The 24,305-nt window shown below is 43.9% G+C and overlaps 1 protein-coding gene across 1 annotated transcript in view; it reads right to left on the reverse strand.

Moving 5' to 3' along the window:
• Positions 1–24,305, reverse strand: part of ltk (leukocyte receptor tyrosine kinase) — a 168,004-nt gene that overhangs the window by 103,536 nt on the left and 40,163 nt on the right. Inside the window, exon 2 of the mRNA XM_048537569.2 lies at positions 2,231–2,341. Within this exon, the coding sequence (XP_048393526.1) occupies positions 2,231–2,341 (111 nt within the window). The remainder of the gene's footprint in view (positions 1–2,230; positions 2,342–24,305) is intronic.

Genomic DNA, 24,305 nt, shown 5'->3' on the forward strand with positions numbered 1-24,305 from the left:
CCATTTCCTACAGACAAAGGGGGTGGCCGTGGGTACCCACACGGGCCCAGGATATGCCTGCCTCTTTGTAGGTCACATGGAACAATCACTCTTCCGCACCCACACTGGCCCTAAAACCCACTTCTTCCTCTGTTACAATGATGACTGTATCGGCGTCGCCTCGTGCTCCCACGAGAAGCTCGAACAGTTCATCCACTTCACCAACACCTTCCACCCCAACCTCCACATTCACCTGGACCATGTTCAACACATCCTTCACCTTCCCTGGACCTCTCGGTCTCCATCTCAGGCAACCACCTAGAAACCGATATCCATTTCAAGCCCACCGACTCCCACAGCTACCTAGAAGACACCTCCCTCCACCCACTTTCCTGCAAAAATGCCATCTCCTATTCCCAAATCCTTTGCCTCCACCATATCTGCTCCCAGGGGGAGGCATTCCACTCCCGTACATCTCAGATATCCTACTTTTTCAAGGACCGCAACATCTCCCCCGCAGTGGTCGAAACGCCCTCGACCGTGTCTCCCGCATTTCTGCAACTCATCCCTCACAACCCATCCCCACAATAACCCCCAAAACAGAATCCCCCTTGTCCTCACATACCACTCCACCAACCTCCTGATCCAACGCATCATCCTCCGACACTTACACCATCTGCAATCCGACCCCAACACAAAAGACATTTTTCCATCCCCACCCTTGTCTGCTTTCCAAAGGGACCACTCTCTCCGTGATTCCCTTGTCCACTCCACACTCCCATCCAACCCCACCATACCTGGCACTTTCCCCTGCAACCGCAGGAAGAGCTTCACTTGCCCCCATACCTCCTCCCTCACCCCCATCCCAGGCCCCAAGGAGACTTTCCACATCAAGCAGACATTCACCTACTGCATCTGCTGTACCCATTGTGGCCTCCTCTACATCAGGGAAATCAAGCAAAGGCTTGGGGACTGCTTTGTAGAACACCTATGCTCGGTTTGCTATAAACAACTGCACCTCCCAGTCGCGAACCATTTCAGCTCTTCCTCCCATTTCCTCAGATGACATATCCATCCTGGGCCTTCTGCAGTGCCACAACCATGCCATCCAAAGGTTGCAGGAACAGCAACTTATATTCCGCTTGGGAACCCTGCAGCCCAATGGTATCAACGTCGATTTCACAAGCTTCAAAATCTCCCCTCCCCACCACTGCATCCCAATACCAACCCAGCTCATCCCCGCCTCCCTAACCTGTTCTTCCTCTCACCTATCCCCTCTTCCCATCAAGCCTCACCTCCATTTCCTACCTACTAACCTCATCCCACTCCCTTGACCTGTCCGTCCTCTCTGCACTGACCTATCCCCTCCCTACCTCCTCACCTACACTCACCTCTATGAGCTCCATCCCCACTCTTTTAACTTGTCTGATTCCTCTCCAACCATCTTCCCTTCTACCCATCTTCGATCCGCCTCTCCCTATTTATTTCAGAACCCTCTCCCCCTCCCCCTTTTCTGTTGAAGGCCCAAAACGTCAGCTTTTTGCTCCTAAGATGCTGTTTGGCCTGCTGTGTTCATCCAGCTCCATACTTTGTTATCTCAGATTTTCCTACATCAGTGTGGGCTGAATTGGAAGGTGGGTTGCAGAATTAGGACGGGAGCACCTGTTTAGCTTGCCACACTGGATGGATTTGCAATGATATAGTTTATCACCACTCGTAGTAAACATGCAGCAAGGGTGAACTGATCTTCCTTGAGGAAATCTGCTCTCAAAAGATTTCACAACGAATAAAGAGTGTTGTGAACAAGGAGGATCATGTCTTGTCTTGGTCTTACTGTTGGATGCTATAACCCCTCAGCTCAGTGCACATCTGCACCTAAAATTATTTATGCCTTCTCCACAATAAACTTTAACAGGAGCTGATATACAAATGAGACGTTACACTGGAATCATTTAAATACAGCTTTTAATTAATATTAAATATCTGAAGGAGAAATATTATTTTCTCTATTGTTATTATTTACTTCTTCAGAATTTTTTACAAAAGAAAATATATTTACAAAGTACCAAAAATATAGTTCCATGGAAAATTTTGTCAATGGAGAATAAAATGAAGTGATTACTGATATGAAATAATTGACTGGAGACCCCCCTCCCCCAGTAATGTTTCTCCAAGTAAAGGGGATCACACGTACCCTGTCGCCTTGCACACTATCCCCACATACATCATTGCTGGTTCTGCCTTCACTTACCATCGTCAACAATGCCTTGTGGGAGATCAGAGTCCAACTGGCTCACCGAATAAAGGTTCGTCTGTCCAGCTGCTGCAGACTCCTCACTGGGATGGCTCCCAATGCCTGACACTGTAAGGGAATAGAACTGTGAGAGACTGTGTGGAAAAATAGAGTGGGATAACAAGCCCTTTCATCTGTCGATCCTTGATGAGGGATAATTTAATGCAGAATCCAGAAACTGCAACTGAACTGTTTTAAGCACTTCGGATGGCAAATTTTCAGAAAGCAAGATTTGTATTTCTATAGGAGTTTCCATGGCCTTAGGATGTCTACAAATGCTTTACACCCAATAAGTACTCTTGGCCTTTGCAATGTGGAAAACAACTTGCGCATGGCAAAGTCCAGCAGGTGGAAATGCCAAAATGACCAGAAAACATGTTGTATTAGTTGGATAATAATGGTCAGGATGCATCTGTAGTTTGGAAAAATGCCACAGAGTCTGAGCCGGAAGCTAGGACCTTGGCTTAATATCTCGTGCAAAATATGCTATTCTGACTGTGCCTTCATGCACTAATGTGAATGGCATTTGAAACCACAACCTCAGAGCAGGGAGGGTTACCATTGAGCCATTAGAGACAAAAAAAACCTGCAGATGCTGGAATCCAAGGTGGACAAACAGAAGGCTGGGAAGAACACAGCAAGCCAGGCAGCATCAAGAGGAAAGGAGCAGTCAACACATTGGGAGCTACCTGTATTAGCGCAGTAGGCAGCGCATCAGTCTTGAGTTCAAACCTCAGAGCTTGAGAACCACTGAATCAGGATTAGGTTACTACGATCAATAGAAATAGATGGCATACATCACTTAGACTCGTGAGGTAGCTGACTCTCCAATTTAGGCCACTTTAAAACCTGCCGGAAGATAAATAGTTTTAATGTTCACCTCATCTTTATTCCTTGTTCAGGCAGGAGTAGCGATGTCCTCAGTAACTGCCTCGTGAAAATAAATACCTTCATTATGTTGATACGATGTCTTAGTGAAAACCCCTTCAACATGCTGTCTCTCCGAGGGGTCTCCCGCCAACTTTCACATGGAACAGTTCAGTACTCACTCGCACGTTGGCTCAGGCTAAACTATTCAAACAGCTGAAGGACTTTTACAACTCGCTACGTGGGGACCCTGAATTAACAGTCCGCTGTGGTAAGGGCTGCCCGTTGAGCCAAAGACTGACTCGAACTACGTCAACCTCCACCCTGCCCTTACGCCGATGTGATTCCCATAATAAGCTGTCTTCAGCACGGAAAAGTGGGGAACTTACATTCTCACTACCTTCCCCACCCCACCCGAGCCTCGGAAGGGGTTGGGGGGCGAGGGTGCAGACATTTATTCAGACTGACTGCCAGGCCGGTGAATGGGTGGCGGTGAGGTTGGAGGGGTGGGGGGTGACGTATTCACTCAATGATTAACAATATACAGAAAGACCCCAAATTCCATCATCACCCGGACCCCATGGTAGCCATCGAACCCTCGTTTCGACAAACTCCAAATCTCAGCAAGAAATTCCTTCTGTATCAAGGCCGCGTTCACATTCGTTCTTTCGAGATGGAGCCATTCCTGAGCTCCGCATTAATCAATCAGTATTCATAAATGGCAAATGTTGGTGGTTGCCTAGCGAGTGCTCTCTGCACACAGATGCACGAATCTTTAATAGAGTGAGCGGGAGAGAGAGAGAGATGCGGTCAGTAGGGGTGGCTTTGGCGTGGGGGAGGGGTGGTTGGGGGGCAAGAGAAAGAGCTTTTTGTTGAGGCTGCTTTTGACTAAATGACAGAATGATGAATTGCCCTCATCGAGCACAGCGAAACCAAACGGCCTGACGTAAAGCCAGTCTCACCCGCGCGTCTCTCGGTTAATTAAATCCATCAAATACTTTCATTCTGCATCTTCTTTCCTCGAGTAAATTTTGAGAGGCAGAAACAGGGAGCACTTACCTTTTCGAAAACAAAAGCATTGCCAGGCTCAGGCCCATATGCCATTGAACAAAAGACGGCTGAAATCTCTTCGGGGAAGGAGTCCCACCTTAAGAATTCCCAAGTTAAGCTACTGGAAATGAAATCCAGCTGGACCAAGTCCAGGTCTTTGTGTGTAGGTTGATTCACGTTTTCTAAGAGGTTGGGTAATCATGTTGGAACAAGGCTACTGTTATCCCACTCAAACAGTGCAAACAGGAACCCTGCGGACCTTTTGTACATAACTCGGGAGTCCTTTCCATCTGAAAGAGTCCACAATTCAAATCCCTATTATATACCAATGAAAAGGAATCACAGCATTTCTCCCATGCTCACTTCCAATCTCTTCATAAAAACCACAAGTTCTGAGGAAGGGTCACCGGACCCGAAACGTTAACTCGGATTTTCTTTTTCTTCACAGATGCTGCCAGGCCTGCTGAGCTTTTCTAGCAACTGTTGTTTTCGTTCCAATCTCTTCATGCTACTCCCAGCTACACATGTCCAAAAGAAGCCAATCCGGCAACAGTTGAGAGACGCAAAGAAAAAAAAACTGCAGTTGCTGGAATCCAACGTAGACAAACAGGAGCCTGGAAGAACACAGCAGGCCAGGCAGCATCTGAAGGAACGCAGCAGTCAACATTTTGGAAATTACTCTTCTTCAGTTGCAACTGTGGCAACCTACAGTGGGTCAATGTCCAGCAAGTGATCTCTCTCTTTGTCTTGAGATTTTTGTTTCTATTCCCAGAAAATTTCCTCCTGTAATTGGACAGAAAGGATTTGCATTTACGCGGCACCTATCACACTGGGTTTCTGATTGGCAGTGGAGATGTTCATTTCCCATCTCGAAGGACGTCTCGCCTCTTCAGGATATCCCAACGCGCTCTCACCAACTATGATCCCAGATTTGATGCAAAGTGATTAAGGAACGAGATTTGCTTAGCCTCAATACTCCACCTCTTAACCATACCCTCAGTTGCCTCCACTCTATCTACAGTTCTTTTGCTAAACCTTTCAAGTTGCTGTCACTTCCTTTAAAATGCTTCCATCTTTTTGCAATTTTTTTGGTCACTTGTCCCTTCGTTGCTTTTGTGTCAAATTTTGTCAGTATTGTTAAGTAGGATGTTTAAAGGCATTGTACAAATACAAGCTGCCTTTTTTTCGCTTCGACTGGAGATTACAGTTGGAGTAGAAATTAAACAGGACAAATAAATAAAAATGTACATTGAGTTCCTGCTTCTTGAGTGATCGAGCTTGATGTACGCCGAGATGTGGATTGCGGATAACATAATAATGTTACCCCATGTGGTTGAACGGCTGTTTGTCATCGCCCGTCCAGGTCGGTGAATGGAGAATGCCCATTTCAGCTAGGTCTGGGAGAGCTGCCCAAACCTATGCAACTCTTCCACACTGTGAGGCATAATCTTGAGGAGAAAGTTGGAGAGCACGAGAAATGCTTTGCCAGACTCTCTTTCATAAAGACAGTCTCAGTAAACAGTGATGAGGAAACTGCTACAATTACTTGAATACAGGTCACGTTTTTAATTAGGCGCCGTGGCATGGCGACTTATAAAACTTTTCACTGTTCTTGTTTGTAAAAATACACGTGACAATAAATTGCTATTCTATTCTATTCCGTTCTATTCTATTCTAATTGCACATGGAAAATGTGACGTAAGTTCAGATACAACTTGTTAAACCTATTTCCCATGATGGGATACTGTCGCTAAGCTGGTGGCCAATGTCCCTTGATTACAACAAGAACAACCTACATCTATATAGTATTTGTAATGTAATAAAACACATCGAAGCACTTCACAGGAGCATCATAATATGACATAGGGCGGCACGGTGGCTCAGTGGTTAGCACTGCAGCCTCACAGCGCTAGGGACGCGGGTTCGATGCCCGCCTCGGGCGATTGTCTGTGTGGAGTTTGCACATTCTCCCCGTGTCTGCATGGGTTTCCTCTGGGTGCTCCGGTTTCCTACCACAGTCCAAAGATGTGCAGGTTAGGTGGATTGGCCATGCTAAATTGCCCGTGGTATTCAGGGGTTAGGGTTAGGGGGGGGGATGGGTCTGGGTGGCATGCTTCAAGGGGCATTGTGGACTTGTTGGGCCGAAGGGCCTGTTTCCACACTGTAGGGAATCTAATCTAAAACGTTAGACGTGGCAAAGTACGGCAGTTTTAGGGCAGACAATCAAAGGTTGGGTCTTATGGTAGGTTTTAAGATAGTATTTAAGGAAGGAAGCAAGATAGAAGCAAGGTGTAGGGAGGAAAGGACAGCATTGTAGAGATTGGGATCTCGCATGACCACAAACCATGGAGGAGTTAAAATTAGCAGATGTTCAAGAGTCCAGAGTTCAAGGAATAAATAGGTGTTTGCACGGTTGCTGGGTTGGAAGGGATTAAATAGACATCGACATGGAGCCTTTTGAAAATAAGGATGACATTTTTATCCTAAGGTACGCCATAAACAATTCTTGAATTTATATTTACAGGCACCATGATGTATGTGTACAAAGAGGAGATTAACTTTGGATAGAAATGAGGACAGACTTGGAACAATAAACTAGCAATGTTTTGAATATTATCACAGTCACACTGACCAGATCACCCTGCCCCAGAGCACGAGAGTTGCACTGTCGACAAGAGCATGCATTGGGGCACTACGGTCATATTGCCAACAATCACACTACCTGAAGCACTACAGCCAAACTGTCCAAAGTCATTCTGCCTCAGATCACTACAGTAACACTGTCCAAAATTATCCTGTCTCATTGTGCTAGTCACACTGTCCACAGTTTCGCTAACTCAGAGCACTACAGTCAAAGTGTCCACAATCAACTAGCCTTACAGCACTGCACCACATTCACCCTTGCTCAGAGCACAGTTACACCATCCAAAATCACCTGCCTCATAGCACTACAGTCACATTGCCCACAATATTGTTGTCACCCACTCTCAGAACACTACAGTTAAACTGTACATAATCACCCACATCAGAGCACTGCAGTCACATTGTCCACAATCACCAGCCTCATAGCATACACACATTGTCCCAATCATCCACAATACAGCACGAGGGTCACAATGACACAATCACTCTGTCTAGAGCACTACGTCATACTGCCCACAGTTACACCGCCTCAGTACACTGCAGTGACAGGCAGTCATCTAATCTCAGAACACTACAGTTACACTGTCCACAATCATCTGACCTCAGAGCACTATGGTCAAAATTACTGTATTTGCCTCAGCTGAAAGCACTATAGCCACACTGTATACAATCTTCCTGCCTTAGAGCACTACAGTCACTGCCTACAATAAACCAACCTTCGTGCACTACAGTCAACAGTCACCCACTCTCAGAGCACTACAGTCACACCATCCACAATTATGCTGCAATGCAGCACCCCCTTCAGAACACTAATGTCACATTGTCCATAATCACCCTGTCTCAGAGCGCTATAGTCACACTGCCATCATTCATCTTGCCTCCGAACATTACAGCTACACTCGCCACAATCACCCCACCTCACAACACTGCAGTCAAATGGTTCACATTTAACCTGATTCAGAGCATGACAGTCACATTATCCACAATCACCCTATCTCATAGCACTACAGTGATAGTGCCCACAGTTACCCATCTCAGTCACACAATTAACATTCACCTGGTCTCACAGCACTACAGTCACACTGTCTGCAATCACACCAACTCAGAGCACTACAGCCACTTGATCAAAAATCATGCACGCTCAAAGCATGATAGTCAAATTGTCCACAATCACCCTGCACAATGCACTACAGTCAAAGAGTCCATGAGCAGCCCACGTCACAGAACTACAGTCACACTGTTCACAATTACTCTGCCTCAGAGCACTGTAGTCACACTATCCACAATCACCCTGCCTCATAGCACAATGGGCACACTGTTCACAATCACCCCCTCACTTGCCCAAACAATATTACTGTCACACTGCTGACAGTGACCCCAGCCTCACAGCACTACAGTCACACTCTCCACAGTCACCCCACCTCAGAGGGCTACAGTCACAGCATCCACAATCACTTAACTGTACAGCACTAGTGTCACACTGTCCACAATGACCCCACCTCACAGTACAACAGTCACACTGCCCATATCACTGTCTCACAGCACCAATGTCACAGCGCCCACAGTTACTCAACCTCAGAGCACTACAGTCACACTGTCCACAATCACTCTGAAGCACTGCAGTCAAATTGCACACAATCACCCCATCCTCATAACACTCGTCACACTGCTCATAATCACCATGCCACAGAAAATTAGTCACACTGTTTACTATTACTGGTCCTCAGAGCACCACAGTCACACTGTACAAAATATCCCACCTCGGAGAACTACAATTATACTGGCAACAGTCATTCTGACTCACAGCACCACAGTAACACTGCCAAGTCACCTTGCTTCAGAAAATTACAGTGACATTGCCCACAACCACTTTTCCCCATAGGGCTACAGTCATACTGCCCACAAACACCTACTACACAGCACTGCAACCATACTGTCCACAATCTCCCTGCCTCACAGCATTACTGTCACAGTTCCCACAGTCATAGGCCTCAAAGTGTCACAGTCAGCCTCCATCACTGCACTACAGTCCATAATCACCACTGCCCATAACCACCATGCCTCAGAGCACTATAGTCACTGGTCCCACATTCACTCTGCCTCAGTCACACTTTCCACAATCAGACTGCCTCAGAGAACTACAGTCACACTGACAACAGACATCCTGGCACACAGTACCTTAGTCACACCATCCACATTCACCCTACTACTGAGCATTACAGTCACATTGTACCCAGTTACCACACTTCAGAGCACAATAGTCATACTGTCCAAATCACTCGCCTCACAGCACTGCAGCCACATTGTCCACAAATACGCTGCCTCAGAGCAATACAATCACACTGGCCATACTCACACAGCCTCAGAACACTAGTCACACTATCAACAGCCACCCAAATACAAAGTACTGCGGTCATACAGTCAACAGTCATCCTGGCTCATAGTGTCCCGAATCATAGAATTTACAGCAGAAAGCCATTCAACCCATCATATCTGTACTAGCTCCTAAAAGATCTACCTAACTAGTCCCATTCTTCAGCCCGACATCCATAGTCCTGTAACTACATCCCTTTTAAAAATACGTCCAACTGTCTTTTAAAACCTCCTATGGAATTTGCCTCCATCACTCTCCCAGGCAACGCATTCCAAATCCTAACAACTCTCTGAGTAAAGAAGTTCCTCCTCATCAGGAGGCAATTTTTTTTACACCGAGGGTGGTTCACATATAGAATGAACTTCCTGAAGAAGTGGTGGATGCAGTGGTCTTATCTTTATGAGAGATCGTGCGGCACAGGATACTGTAAAGGCTGCGGGCCCTGATATAACATTCTGACAATAGTGCTGAAGACTTGTGCTCCAGAACTTGCCTTACCCCTGTCCAAGCTACAACACTGGCATCTATCAAATAATGTGGAAATTTGCCTGGGATATGTCCTCGATATAAAATCCAAGACAATCCTACTGGGCCAATTGCCACCTCATCAGTCTACTCTTGACTATCAGTAAAATAACGGAAGGAGCCATGGGCTGTGCTGTTGAATGTCATTTACACAGTAATAAACAGCTCACTGATACTCAATTCGGGCTGTGCCAGAGTTATTTGGCTCCTGATCATATTACAGCCTTCCTTCAAACATTGCCAAGATAGATGAATTCCAGAGTTGGGGTGAGTGTGACTACTCTTGTCATCAAGGCTGTATTTGACAGAGTGCGGGATCAAGAATTCTTATTAAAACTGGAGTTCCTGGGAGTCAGGGGAAAACTCTAATTGGAGCATACCTGGCACAAAAGAAGATGGTTATGGTTGAGGAGAGATAGTAGGAACTACCGATGCTGGAGAATCTGAGATAACAAGGTATAGAGGTAGATGAATACAGCAGGCCAAGCAGCATCAGAGGAGCAGGAAAGCTGACGTTTGAGGCCTAGACCCTTCTTCAGAAATGGTTATGGTCCATACAGGTCTCTGCAGGAATTCCTCAGGGTAGTGTCATTAGCTCAACCATCTTCCACTGCTTCATTAATAATCTCCACACCATCATAAGGTCAAAAGTGGGGACTGATTCCCTGACAATTGCACAATGTTCAGCACCATTCACAAATCCTCACACACTGATATACTCTGTGTTCAACTGCAGCAAGGCCAGGACGATGTCCAGGTTTAAGGCAATGAATGGCAAGTAACATTTGCAACATAAGAGGTCCAGGCAATGACCACCTCCATTCAACAGCATTACCATAGCTGAAACCCCCACTTTCAAATCCTGGAGCTTAATTAGCCAAAAATTGAATTAGACCAACCATATTAACTGTGGGGCTCTTAAGAACAAATCCAAAGCTAGGAACACTGCAGCAACTTCCTGACTCCCCAAAGACTGCTTATCATCTATGAGGCACAAGTCAGGAGTGTGATGGAATACTTCCCACTTGCCTGGATGGGTGCAGCTCCAACAACACTCAAAAGGCTTAACACCATCCAGGACAAAGCAACTTGCTTGATTGGCATCACACCCACTTCGAAACATTCACTTCCTCCAACACCAACACCAACACTCAGCCCCAATGGTGTGTACTATCTACCTGATGCACTGCAGACATTCACCAAGGTACCTTAGACAGCACTGGCCAAACCCACAACCTCTACCACAGAGAAAGACAAGGACAGCAGATACATGGGGTCACCACCACCTGCAAGTCCTCCTCCGAGCCACACATCTTCTGACTTGGAAATATATCACCATTCCTTCACTGTCATTGGGCAAAAATCCTGGAACTAACTTCCTAACAGCACTGTGGTTGTCTCTACCCCAAATACCATAGCGATCCATCAGTGCAGTTTACTAACACCTTCTTCAAAGGCAAAAAGAAGGCAAAAGTGTTGCTTTTTGCAGATTTGATAGTCAAAAAAACAAATAAGTGGTAAAAAGTCTAGGATGATGTAAGAAAAATGTTGTTAACATAACACGTTACAATGTGGAAACTCAACCTCTTAAGAAACACATAGAAAGGATTTTTACAACACTGAATGGCACTCTACTCAACTCAAAGGAAAGCATGACTTGTAAATTAGATAAATAAACTGTACTGACAATGGTCACAAGACACCAACGGCCTATTTCTCCATTAGAAATAAACAAATCTCTGAAGTAGCAAACAAGAGATGATGAAACAACTTGTTCTGTTCACAGACTCCATTGTTTCCAGTGGGAAACTTCACTCAAAAATACTAGTTTGATACTATCAGTACCCCTCAATTAGCTGTTAGCCTGTAAGTCACTGTCAGGTATTTCTACACTGTCAACATTGCGCAAGTATTAAATTAGTTTCTCAGGGCTGAAGAGTTTTTTCTAGAAGTGATTATGAACTCTATATGCTGTTAAACCGCTAGATCATCTCACTTCAACACAATGCAACTTTTCCAGAGATAATAGGAACTGCAGATGCTGGAGAATCCGAGATAACAAGGTGTAGAGCTGGATGAACACAGCAGGCCAAGCAGCATCACAGGAGCAGGAAGGCTGACGTTTCGGGCCTAGACCCTTCATCAGAAAGGGTCTAGGCCCGAAACATCAACCTTCCTGCTACTTTTCCAACAGCTTTTGCAGCAAAAGTAAAAGCTACAAGGGTAAATTCACATTCATTCAGAGATTACTGATTGGCTACAGTCTGCGATTTGCAATAGCGCACTGATTGTTATCAGTTTTTGAAGGATACGGTCAGGGCAATGGCATCAACGCTGACACATTTTTATATAATTGCGAACACAAATTTCGAGTCCACATGCGTGTTCCCTAAACTATTTGCCAATTGTTAAATATTGCATGCTACACCAGCAGAATAAGGTACAATTAAGTATTGCACTGTGTCCTCAACACCATCAAAACACTACAGGGTGCACATTCGGTTCCACTTTATAATGAGCCTTAATCCAGAAAGTGGAACGTTAAGTTCCACACGGGACAGCTGCCTGATGAAAACAGCACAGTAAATCTTTGAGAATGTGGTCCTAGCCTGCAAGGCAAAACTAATTGTAAGGATAGGCAGACGAAGCACATGAGAGACTGCATGTGGCAATCAGAAAGATATAAATGGACTAGTTAACAGTAATGTGATCTATTTGGCCAATGACATTTTTAAAACTTGAAGAATCTGCTTTATCTTTTTTATGAACTTTTTCTACCGCTCTTACGGAACAGCAACAGTTTGATTATTCCCTTCCTTCTTTCATAGCCTGTCAAGATTCATTCTGAATCATCCATTACTGGAGGACAGAAAAGAGAGACAAAAGCATGTTAGCCTAAAAGCTGTAAGGCATGAGCAATAAATGGGAGCCTCGCTGATGATGCCTTCATGAATGAATGAAAAATGTTAAAAAACTAGTTGACATTTCCTGAGTTAAATTTAGGCACTTCTCAGGTAACCGATTTATATACGGATTTTCTTTCTGTCTGCCCAGAAGATTTTTCACTCAAAGTTTTAAAATAATTCTCCAGTGCTTAGGTGAGGCCAAAGCCTGGCTTAGTATTGATCACATCTTGTAAGACTTTCTATGTACAAATAATACAGTCTCAAAATGTTTCCTCTCTCTTCAGACACTCGTGTGAAGGTCTCCGCCATGGCTCCATCAGACTTCCGTGTAAGCCTGAAGGTATAACCCCTTCAGTTTTCAGAACATAATTCAGCCTGACACCCCTCAGTGTCGTGCCAGGGGAGTATTGCACTGTCATAGGTGCAGTGGTTTGGATCAGACATTAAAGCCAAGGCTGCTTTTGCCTCGTAGGTGAGAGTAAAGGATTCTGTGACATTCGTTTGGAGAGTAGGGAGTTTGCCTTGATGTCTTTGTCACTATCAATCCCTGAATTCACATCACTAAAACAGAATGTTTAGTCATTACAGTGGTGCTATTTGTGGGGCCGTGCCATACAGAAACTGGCTGCCATGTTTCCAACATTACAATAGTAGTAATGCTTCGGAAGTACTTAATTAAAAAGGAATTGGGGTAATTACAGTGAATAAACTACAGAATATTTATATTGGGCTTTGAAGAGATTACAATTTGAGGTTGGTCTCCTCTTTTAAGGAAAGATACGCTCCCATTAGAGGGAGCACAGCTAAGATTCACAAGACCAATTCCTCTGTTGGAAGGATCGTCCTATGAGAAAAGATAGAATCAACTAGAAATGTGACTCCTTGGAGTTTAAAAGGGAAAGGGGTGATCGAACTTAAACATAACACATAGGTTTTACAGGATAGAAGAAAGCAAGATGACTTCACTTCTGGGGAACATAAACAAGGTAACATAATTATGCAGTAGCCTACTAAAACTGAGATAAGGATGAATATCTTCATCAAAAGGTTTGAATCGTTGGAATTCTCTACCCGAAAAGGCCTTGATTTCAAGTCATTGAATATATGCAAGACGGAGATTGATAGATCAATATCATCATTGTTATCATACTGGTAATCCAGAGCACAATAGTAATGCTCTGGGGACATGGGATTAAGTCCCACCATGAGAAATGGTTAAATTGGAATTCAATAGAATCTGGGACTAAAACAAAATCTAGCCTCATGTTGACCATGTAACTACTGTTGTAAAATCCCATCTGTTTCACCAAAGTCCTTTAGACAAGGAAATCTGCCATCCTTACCAGGTCTACATGTAACTCCAGACCCTTAGTAGTTGACTCTTACTTGCTTTATGAAATGACCTGGACAGCCAATCGGTTCAAGGGCAAATAGGGATGGGCAACAAATGCTGGCCTTACCAGCGCTGCCCGCATCCTGTGTAAGAATGAGAAAATATAGTGACAGAACTATGCATATGGGGGTAGTGTAGGGAAGTAGAGTTGAGTTAATAGATAGCTCTAATCTTTGCACAGCAGGTTCAAGATGAATTGCTTATCGTTCCTTCGATTTCTTATGGCTTTAGTTGGCTTTAAAAAGCTTTGGCCTGAGGCCATGTGAAGCTATCATACACTAAAAATAAAAGATGATTGAGTACGTAGACACTAGCAACAATTTACTGGACCAGCATAATATGAAATGGCAAGAAAAAAAACTGCAGTCAAACAAGCTATCAGAGTGGGATTCAGAAAAAAAATACAAATCATTCAGAATGGTACTATTTAAAATAGATGATGTGAAATGAGGGGAGAGATCCAACTAGGTCCATTGCTGGTAGAGGGGAGGATTCTGACCAGCACTCAGCCTTCCTTCATTAGCCATTTTGAACAAGGCCTTTACACAGTAAACATACATCTCTCCTTCTGCCCAGCTTCAGGTCTGCAGCTCCCCTCATGTTTCTGCTCCTTTTCCCCCAGTTTCTCCAGGTAGACAGGGTGGTTAAGAAGACCATTGAGCAGAGGAGATGGGATGTCATGGTGAGATTGTACAAGACGTTGGTGAGACCTCTTCTGGAATACTGGAAGTATTTCTGGTCACCCTGCTATAAGAAGGATATTATTAAGCTGGTGAGGGTTCATAGAAGATTTACCAAATGTTCCTGGGAATGGAGGGTTTGAGCTATAACAACAGGCCGGACCCTTTTTCACTGGAGCATAGGAGCTTGGAGGTGATATCAGAGGTTTATAAAATCTTGGGGGTCATAGAAAAGGTGAACAGCAAAGGTTCTTTCCCTAGGGTGGGGGAGTTCAAAACTAGGGGTCATATTTTTAAGGTCAGAGGAAAAAGCTTTAAAAAGGACATAAAAGTGACAACTTTTTTTTACACCAAGAGTGGTTCGTGCTGGAGGAAGTGACGAATATAGGTATAGTTACAATGTTCTAAAGATATCTGGATAAGTACATGAACTGGAAAGGTTTGGAGGGATATCGCCAAATGCAGGCAAGTCGGACTAGTTTAGTTTGGGAACAGAGTTAGCATAGTCTAGTTTGACCAAAGGGTCTGTATCCATGTTGTATGATTCTATGAGCATGGCTTCATGACTGCTATTGATTCAATTCCACCTCTTAGCAGTCCATGCATTTTTTCCTTCTTCACCCTAGTATTTTACTATTTCCAAATCCTCTCCTTTTACAGTAATGTCCCATCCTCTATTCCATGTTAACAATCGTCACTCCACCCCACACAGTCCAACACAATAATGAGGATTAGGATCAGGCTGCATGGGCTTTCTTTTGGCCAGTTCAAACAAGATAGGCTGAGTGGCCTCTTTCAATGTTGTAAATGCTGTGAGGCTCTATAATATGAGCCCAATCGAACCTGCTAAGCTATCTGTGAAATGGCCTCATGGTTTTATGCAATACGGCGAGAATGGATTTTTGCCTGGTACAATGCTTAGGGTTACAGACCAGACTGGATACAGAGAGTTAAGATTCAGATTAGTTATTATCTGAATGGTAGGAAAGCATTGAACAAATGAATAGCTCGTTCCTGTTTCTGTGTTCTGTAGTTCCCACTCTATTTCTTGTCATTAGCTCCTATATGCCATTCATTAGTTGCCTTTCCATTGTCCCTGTTAGTTGACCCTCACTCTGCTTTATTCTTATATCTCTCTCTGGAGCTAGCCCAGCTCCTCTTATTTGTATTTGCAAATACTGTGTTTGACAAACTTGTTGCAACTTTTTGAGGACGTTACTAACAGAGTTGACTAAGAGGAATTAATGGATATGGTAGACTTTATTTTGATCAACCTGATCAAAGTATCACCTATTTCTTCAATGGTGAAAGAATGGGAAGTGTAGGTGTACGAAGGACGTAGGTCTTTACCAATAAGCCAGTGAAGTCAAATATGCAGGTACAGCAAGCTATTAGGGAGGCTAATGAAATATTAACCTTTATCACAAAAGGATTTTGTTTTATTCACTCACGAGATGTGGATATTGCTGGTTGGGCAGTATTTATCGTACGTCCCTAGCTGTCCTTGAGGTGGTGAGCTGCCTTCTTGAACTGCTGCAGCCCACAGTGTAGGTAGACCTACAGGGCCCTTACGGATGGAGTTCTGGGATTTTGACCCAGCAGCAGAGAAGGAACAGCTAGATATATCAGGGGGAGTCCTGAAAGTCAGAAAGTACTGAGGAAATACCATGGGAAATGGTCAGGATGAGGGTAGACATCTGAATGAATGGTTCTAGAGAGGGCTACATACCAAGTCACCAGCACTAAGGAACAGCAACAAGATGAAAAACGATCCATTGGGCAAGAAGTGTGAAGAACAGTCAACATTAGATGTCTGAGAGGGATCGAGCACAATTTGAATTTGACAATTGTGTAAGAAGTTAGACCTTAAAGCATGTTTCACTAATACGAACCTGGGAATCTAACAACATGATTAATCAAAAAAGTAGAAGCCACAAATACATGATAGCCCCTATTAAATCCAGGAGAAAGGGTTTTACTCAAAAAGCAGAGAGAATTTGGAACTCACCAGGATTAGTTAAGGTAAATAGTGTAGAGGAATTTAAGGCAAAGCTACATCAACAAGTAGGTAAAGCAGGAATGGAAGGATACACAGACAGATTAGATGAAGGAGGGCAAGGGGGGCTTCGGGAATAAGGGAGGATGTCATGAGGCATTAATAGTGATTGGACTAATTGAGATAAAGGGCCTGTTCCCTTTAACCTTTAAATCATTCTTAATAATTTCAGCTAGGGATGTACATTGCGTGCAGTCAGGAATGACAGTTAACAACAATATTGGTTTGTCAATAATTATAAGAACAATTAGATTTTCAAAATGTGTTTTCTGACTGTGATGTAAAAGTCTTGAATTTTTAGTCAGCAAAACTTTTAGTCCCCTTTTACTCTTGAAGGGCCTTTCAATATATCAACAAAATTGGAGAGAGCAAGTTGATTCTAATTCTTTGATTAAATTATGGGTAGACCGTGTGATCTTGGTTGAGAGGAACACATGGGTGTTGCTAACAGTCGATCACTGTTCCCATCACTTTGATGAAAAATGCAAAATTACATGCCCATGCACCACACATTTATATTGAGTTGCAATTCAGTAACGGAAGGGAATTAGCCGCACGTGTACTCAATTTTATTCCTTTGCTTATGACCTTCTCTCAAAACATCCCAATTTAAGTTGTCAAATGATGCTAATTAGATTCCATAACAACCAGTAAGAGGGCACAGAGCAGATTAAGTAATTAAAACTAACAACTTCCAGAGGGGTTTTGTCATTACATTATACCCTTCTGACACTTGTATCACCCTGTCTCACTGCATTCACTGTTTAGTCTCAAATTCTATATAGCAGTTCTTATAATTATTGACAAACAAATATTGGTGTTAACTGTCATTCCTGACTACATGCAATGCGTTCATGGTCAATACATAGTTCAAGAGAGTTTTGTTTTCTCTTGAAGGAGAAAATCTCCTTTGTGGAAATAGTCCAGCTGTAACAGTCGGCTTTATTTGAACACCATGGGCAGAGATCAGTTTTTAAGATATTCACCAAAAGAAGCAACAATGAAACACAGAACAGTATCCAATGCTAAGCAGGAAGGTGTGGGGGACTGAGTGAGAGACAACAGGATGCATGATGAAGATAAAGCTGTCACCACTCAGAGTATCAATCATCTTCACTGAGCAGGGATAAAATATACACAATATTTAATATATTTTAAAATATTTTTATGGAAAAAAATATCATTCAAAAGCACATAATAGGCCATTTAGCCACCAAGCCTGCCCCGCTTTGGCATGAGGGCTGTAATCTAACTCCACATATCTTCCTGTACTTCATATCCCTTAACAGTTTCAGTTAACAAATATTTTCTAATTACAGATTTAAAATCAGCAACTCAATAGAACATCATTTGCCTCTTTGACGAGAAGCTTTCTGAACTTCTACTACTCTTTACACATAGACATAACTTCCCAATTTTTCCAAGGAAGGGTCGATCAACCCGAAACATTAACTCTGATTTCTCTCCACAGATGCTGCTGGACCTGCTGAGCTTTTCCAGCAATTTCTGCTTATGTTCCCAATTATACTTCTGAAAGCTCTGGCTCTAAATTTTACATATTGTCACCCAGTCCAGGAAAATAATGAAAAATTTCAACTCAATCACTCTTCACAGAGCTGTTATAGCACAGGAGGTTGCCAACTGGCCCATAATGTCTGTGACAGCTCTCCATGGGATCAACTGATCGAGCATTACGCTCCAATCTTCTATCACTACCTGCACGTTCTGCCTTTTCAGGTAGCAGACAAAATTTTCTGCTCTTAAATTATTAGGTGGACTGATAGCTAACCCAAACCCAGTTCCACCAGGTTGATGTTTTCATAGAATCCCTTCGGCTTGGAAGGTGGTCATTTGGCCCATTGAGTCTACAGTGTCCCTCCGAAAAGCATCCACTGATACCCACCCCACTATGGGTAATTTAGCAGAGCCAATCTATTTAACCTGCACATCTTTGGACTGTGGGATACACCTGAGGGAAACCCACGCAGGCACGGGGAGAACGTGTAAACTCCACACAGACAGTCACCTGAGGATGGAATCAAACCTGACTCCCTGATGCTGTGCGGCAGCAGTGCTAACCACTGTGCCACCATGTTGCCCTTTTGGGTTCAAGATACATGGTTGACTTCCCTGCCCTGACACAATGTGAGGCCCTTAGATGGCCAACTATTGATCACTTGAGGCAATTATCTCACCAACACTTGGAGTAACCCAGCTACAAGACAGTTTGTCACAGGGGGCCATACCTAACAGGTCAAACTGCGTCAGTCACTTGTCACCTCGGGGTGGGAGAGGATCTCATGATCAATGACTGGTTGAATGACTGGACTTCAGGAAGGATGGCAGGGCCTTACTTCTCTTACTCCCCTGCCTCCTTCTTTCCCCAAAACCCAACAAAACACCCAACCTGAAACCTCCTTACCCCATTATTTACCTGTGGCCTTGGCCCTCCAGGATCCCGAGAGTCTAGCTTGGGACGGGCTGTGGAGGGATTGTCACTTGTATTAGATCTTGGTTCTGAAGGGGTTAATGTTAGTGTTGCATTGGCTCTGCCCATTCTAATGAAGTGGCACACAGTCTGTGAATAGAGACAAGAAGTTCTACTCTTCCTTTCAAAGGGACCGGTTCCTAGAGTCCTCAGGTGCCTGACCACAAGTGGTTGTACTTGTTACTACTGTGCAATCAATCTTATTATCTAAGAACAATGCCTCTTCTGTAGATACTCAACAGTATTGTCTCCCACTAGACAGTCCTAAGCACAAAACAAAGCCAAAGAAGATTGGTGGTAGGAACCAATCTTAAGGAACCAACAGCCTGTATCACACACTGTTGGAGGTGGTGAGTACCACAAGGTGACAGGAGTGATCAATGCGGAAAATATCACAATGTCATTCCAGCTAGTCATCGCCAGTCACAATCTGTCAATGGAGCTCCTTCCCATTAATTCTACTCTGTCAGAGACACCTTAGCCATTTTCCCAACTATGTTTATCTTCAATAATTGGTCTTCATTTCTACAACGGGTCATCTCCAGTAAAAAAAATGTTCAGGGGATATAGAGGCCACTGGTAAGGGTCACATTTCCTAGAAATAATTGCAGCACATTAAGAGGCCATTTGGCCTGCTGTACCTGAGGGGCTTCTCTAAGAGCAGATCAGTTAGCCTTACTTCCCTGCCTTATGCCCACAGGCCTGAAAGCATGTTTCTCCTTTAGATCATTACATAATTCTCTGATGAGATTGTATCTGCCACTACAACACTGCCAGGCAATGCATTTCAGATCCTAATCAAACACTGCAAGAAAAAAGTTTTTGTTGGTTTGTTTTCCATTTGCTTTTATGTTACCATCCTTTGATTCTTGAATCCTCTGCCAATGGAAGCAGTTTCTGTCCATCAACTCCTTCAAGATCCCCTCATAACTTTGAACATATCTATATGTTTCTAATTGCCCTTAATGTGGTGTTGGTGAGCCATCTCCTAAAAGCATTGCTTGGCATCAATCATCCTAGGTCACCACCATTGATCAATCATCCCTTGCGATGTACAATGCATGGCATGATTTGTTCCTAATATAAGGTGTTTAATCCTCTCACTAACCTTCCAGAAACAACTCCGCCTGGCCCTAAACATAAAGAATTCAGCAATGACCAAACATGGAACTGTACGTGTGGCAACACAGCGAAGCAAAAAGGCCTTTGTCTTCTTTGTTTTCTGTCTTTAATTCCAACTCCATACTGTGCTGTGTTAACTTCCACTGAGCAGCAGGGAGGAATTTCCTACAACCTCAGGAATTGATTGGATAAGAACAGCTCTGCACTACTTCAGGCCACATGCTTGAACTGGATTTATGAGGCACCCTTCTCCAGTGAGACTCAGGGTAGTGATGATCCTCTGATGTCACAGGAGGCCTAACCCTGGAGTGGAAAGCAATACACAAGACTCTAGGCCTCTTGGATAAGGTTCTATCCAATTAAGATAGAGGAGCCATTGTGAATATGATAAATCCTCATTAAGGCTCCAAAAACACAGATACACATAACTTATACAGTATAACTCAAATTAAATATAAAAATGCCTGCTATTTGGCAGAAGTAAGGTTGAAAGGCTAGGAAGCCTGAGCAAATAGCATCTTAGATATTACAGAATGGAGCTGGAGGAGCACAGCAGGCCAGGAAGCATCAAGGAAGCAGGAAAGTTGACGTTTCGGATCAGGACTCTTCTTCAGATAAGAAATGATCTCCTTTCCTGCTTCTTTGAAGCTGCCTGGCTGGCTGTGCTCTTCCTGCTCCACATTGTTATCTCTGACTCCAGCATCAGCAGTCGTTACTATCTCTCGGATAATACATCCATTTGCTTAAACCTATTATAATGGAAGGGCTGAGAAGCCTAGGACAGACTGACGGGCACCAGTCCATTTTCTTGGGATCAGTTGGGATTAAGGTTCAAGCTACTTTTTGGATGTCCACACGAAGTCTGCAGGAGAAGGTTGGTTCAATTTTTATTGAATAGTCACAGGTTTATTAAATACTACTCAATAGCTAATTACATTAGATCTGAGGTATATGACTCTCTCACAAGAAAAAAAATCAGATGTAAGTATATATTTACTACTCGCTGCAGGTATGCAACAAAAATACCTTTGCTCCTCCCAGGAAAAGTCTTTTAAGTGAAACTGTCCAGAGCTAATCTCAATGGTGTCAGTTAACCCTTTCAGCTCCTACAACAAAATCTGGCCCACATCCTGATTAACACAGCTAACAAACAAGAGAAAGAAAAAGACTTGCATCTGCATGGAGCCTTTTCCTGCTCTAGGCATGAAAGCACTTCATGTGCCCCTAGTTCCTGACCACTGGGTTTGCAGCTCCCCGAATGACGTTACATGATTCCTGCAACAGACGCAGAAGAACCAGGCCCAACAGCAAGACCAGGAGCAGCAGCAGTCCAGCATGGAGGCCAAGGAGCACCCAGCTCAGGGAGAGGTCACACCCACAGGGTCACTCAGGACCAGAGCTGAATTTAATTTCCAGGGGATGAGTGAGGTGCAGTGTTGACAGGGGCTCTGCATGTCCTGGGTCATAGTGACACAACTGTACTGGATGTTGAAGTGGAGTCAGAGAGCTGCATTAGAACCTCTCTGTGACTAACTCTTCCAGCAACTGACATGTGGCCCTTTGTGGGATCCCTCAGTCATTCCCACAAATGTATCAAGGCAGTGAGCAATGCAGTCTGTACAAGATCATACAGGGTCATCACACTCTCCAATGATGGGGTCAGTCTTGGCAGTAAGAAAACAAAACTGGACTCCTCCTGGTGCAGAGTACCATCATCCGTACACACAATGTACAGAATTTTTCAACAAGAAGGAGCTCCATTCCATTAATGTTCGTTACCACTCCCCAGGAAAGGAGGGGTTGCCCACTACCCTGGCAGTTGCCAGGTTCCTGCATCCCAGTGCCCTTGCTGCATTTGAGGGTCTAGGGCCTTACAAGGCTGGTTACTGAGGGACAAGGGTTCCCCACTGTGACCATGACACCATTGCAAAACCCCCTGACTGATGTGGAAAGCAGGTTTAACCTGCTCATCCATCGCCCAGGAAATAGCCTTCTCATCTCAAAACATCAACTATGGATTTTGGATCCAACTTGTCATTTTCCCTTGGATTCCACTTTTCCCACAAATTAGCTATGCAGGACCTTTTAAAATCTGGCATGAGACTACATCAAATCAGCTCAACTCCTTAAAAAATTTCAAATGTTAGTCAGACAAGCCCTTTCCTTTAAACATCAAACGGACTGCGGATGCTGTAAATCAGGAACAAAAACAGTAGTTGCGGGTAAAAGCTGAGCAGGTTTAACATTTCGGGTCTGGTGACTCTTCCTCAGAACACCTGAAATGTTAACTCTGATCTTTTCTTCACAGATGCTGCCAGACCTATTGAGCTTTTCCAGCAACTTCTGTTTAAGGTCTTTCCTTTGCCCATTAATATGGTATCTACAATCCACCAGTAAGGAAAAGAACATTCTTCAAAGGCAATCCTATGAAAGCACGTAGGCCCATCCAAGTTTTGTTTCCAGCTATTCACATGTTACAAATTTCATCTAGACAGCACCTTTCATCTAGTGAAATTTCTCTGGCTGATTTACAAGTGTGTAATTAGACACCATTTGGCATTGAGCAACATAATAACACCTGAAATGGACAAACAGGAGGCTGGAAGAACACAGCAGGCCAGGCAGCACCTGGAGGAAAGGAGCAGTCAATGTTTCGGTTATTACCCTTCTTCAGACCTTAGGGGAGATGCGCAAAGCTCAATTAGAAAGCTAGACGGAGAGAAAACATTGGGCCGAACTTTCCTAGTCACTGAATGATGTGGGCATTAGCGTGGACGTCGGAAGAATCACATGAAGTTGACAGTGAAGAGATTCCCAGCACCACGAACAAGAAGTTCTATTTTCTGTGGGTGACGAGAGGCCTATTTGCATTGCATAAACATATCATTATTACCTACTCTCACTTCTGATGTGCAGTTTACCATTCTCCCATACATTGTTTACAAACTAGATAGCAAAAATTCCCAACATGAACGTCAGAGCGGGTACTTGGTGATTTCAGATCTTCACCTTGGACATCAGGCAAGCTCCATGTGCAGTGATCACATGCAATCCTGTGTTCGTCAGAACCTCCAGGCCCAGCATAGCTAGGTGCCGATGTTCCTCTTGTCTCACGCATCTGGGGAAATTGACTGGAATCGTGAATGCCAGATCCAGAGTGCCAACCCTTGACCAGGTATGTGGCTGGGCTTCAAAGATGGCTCTGGTCCCAGGAGTCCAGGAAAGTCCCAGCATTGATCTGTCCAGAGCATGAATAGTAGAACACAACAAGTGAGGCCCCAGAGGGTCATGTTGCCTAATGTGATGAGGTGAGTTTGGGAAGATGACGTTATAAAATTCACTTGGGCTCACAGGGAGAAACCCTCCATGAAACTCCCCAGAAGTGACATTGCTTTCCTATAAAATTCAGCCTCTTGATAGCTTTTAATTTCCTCCCGTTCTACAGCCCTCGAGGATCTCAGGTCTCCTTCACTGATCAATGGCCATACCCCTAGGCAATTTCCCCCAGGAACATTCCCCTCACAACTATGACACTGGGCAAAAAAAGGCATAGTTTCCAAACCCCCAAAATGGCCTTTAAATGATGAAGGGACAGGAGTTGAAGCAGGGATTTGAATGATGAACAAGCTTATCAAATGGAGTCAACCTGGAGATCCAGGCCAGGAGGAGAGTCTGGGTCTCCAAACAATCATGCAAAAATTAAAGTAAGGCAGTCCCCTTTGTAGGGAGGGAATGGAGGAACCTAGACTTTCCTTAGGTTGGGTTTGGGGATGGGCTGGCGATAGGAAGGATTAGGTGCAAAGACAGAAATAAGCAGAATTTATTTTCTCTCAGTGGGTCATGAATCTTTAGAACTCTCTTCTTCAAAAGTCAATGAATAACTTTAAAGCAAAGGTAGATGTCTTCTTGATAAGCAAGGGGTTGAAATG

Source organism: Stegostoma tigrinum, chromosome 10, assembly GCF_030684315.1.
Source record: "Stegostoma tigrinum isolate sSteTig4 chromosome 10, sSteTig4.hap1, whole genome shotgun sequence".
In the NCBI taxonomy this organism is placed as follows: Eukaryota; Metazoa; Chordata; class Chondrichthyes; order Orectolobiformes; family Stegostomatidae; genus Stegostoma; species Stegostoma tigrinum.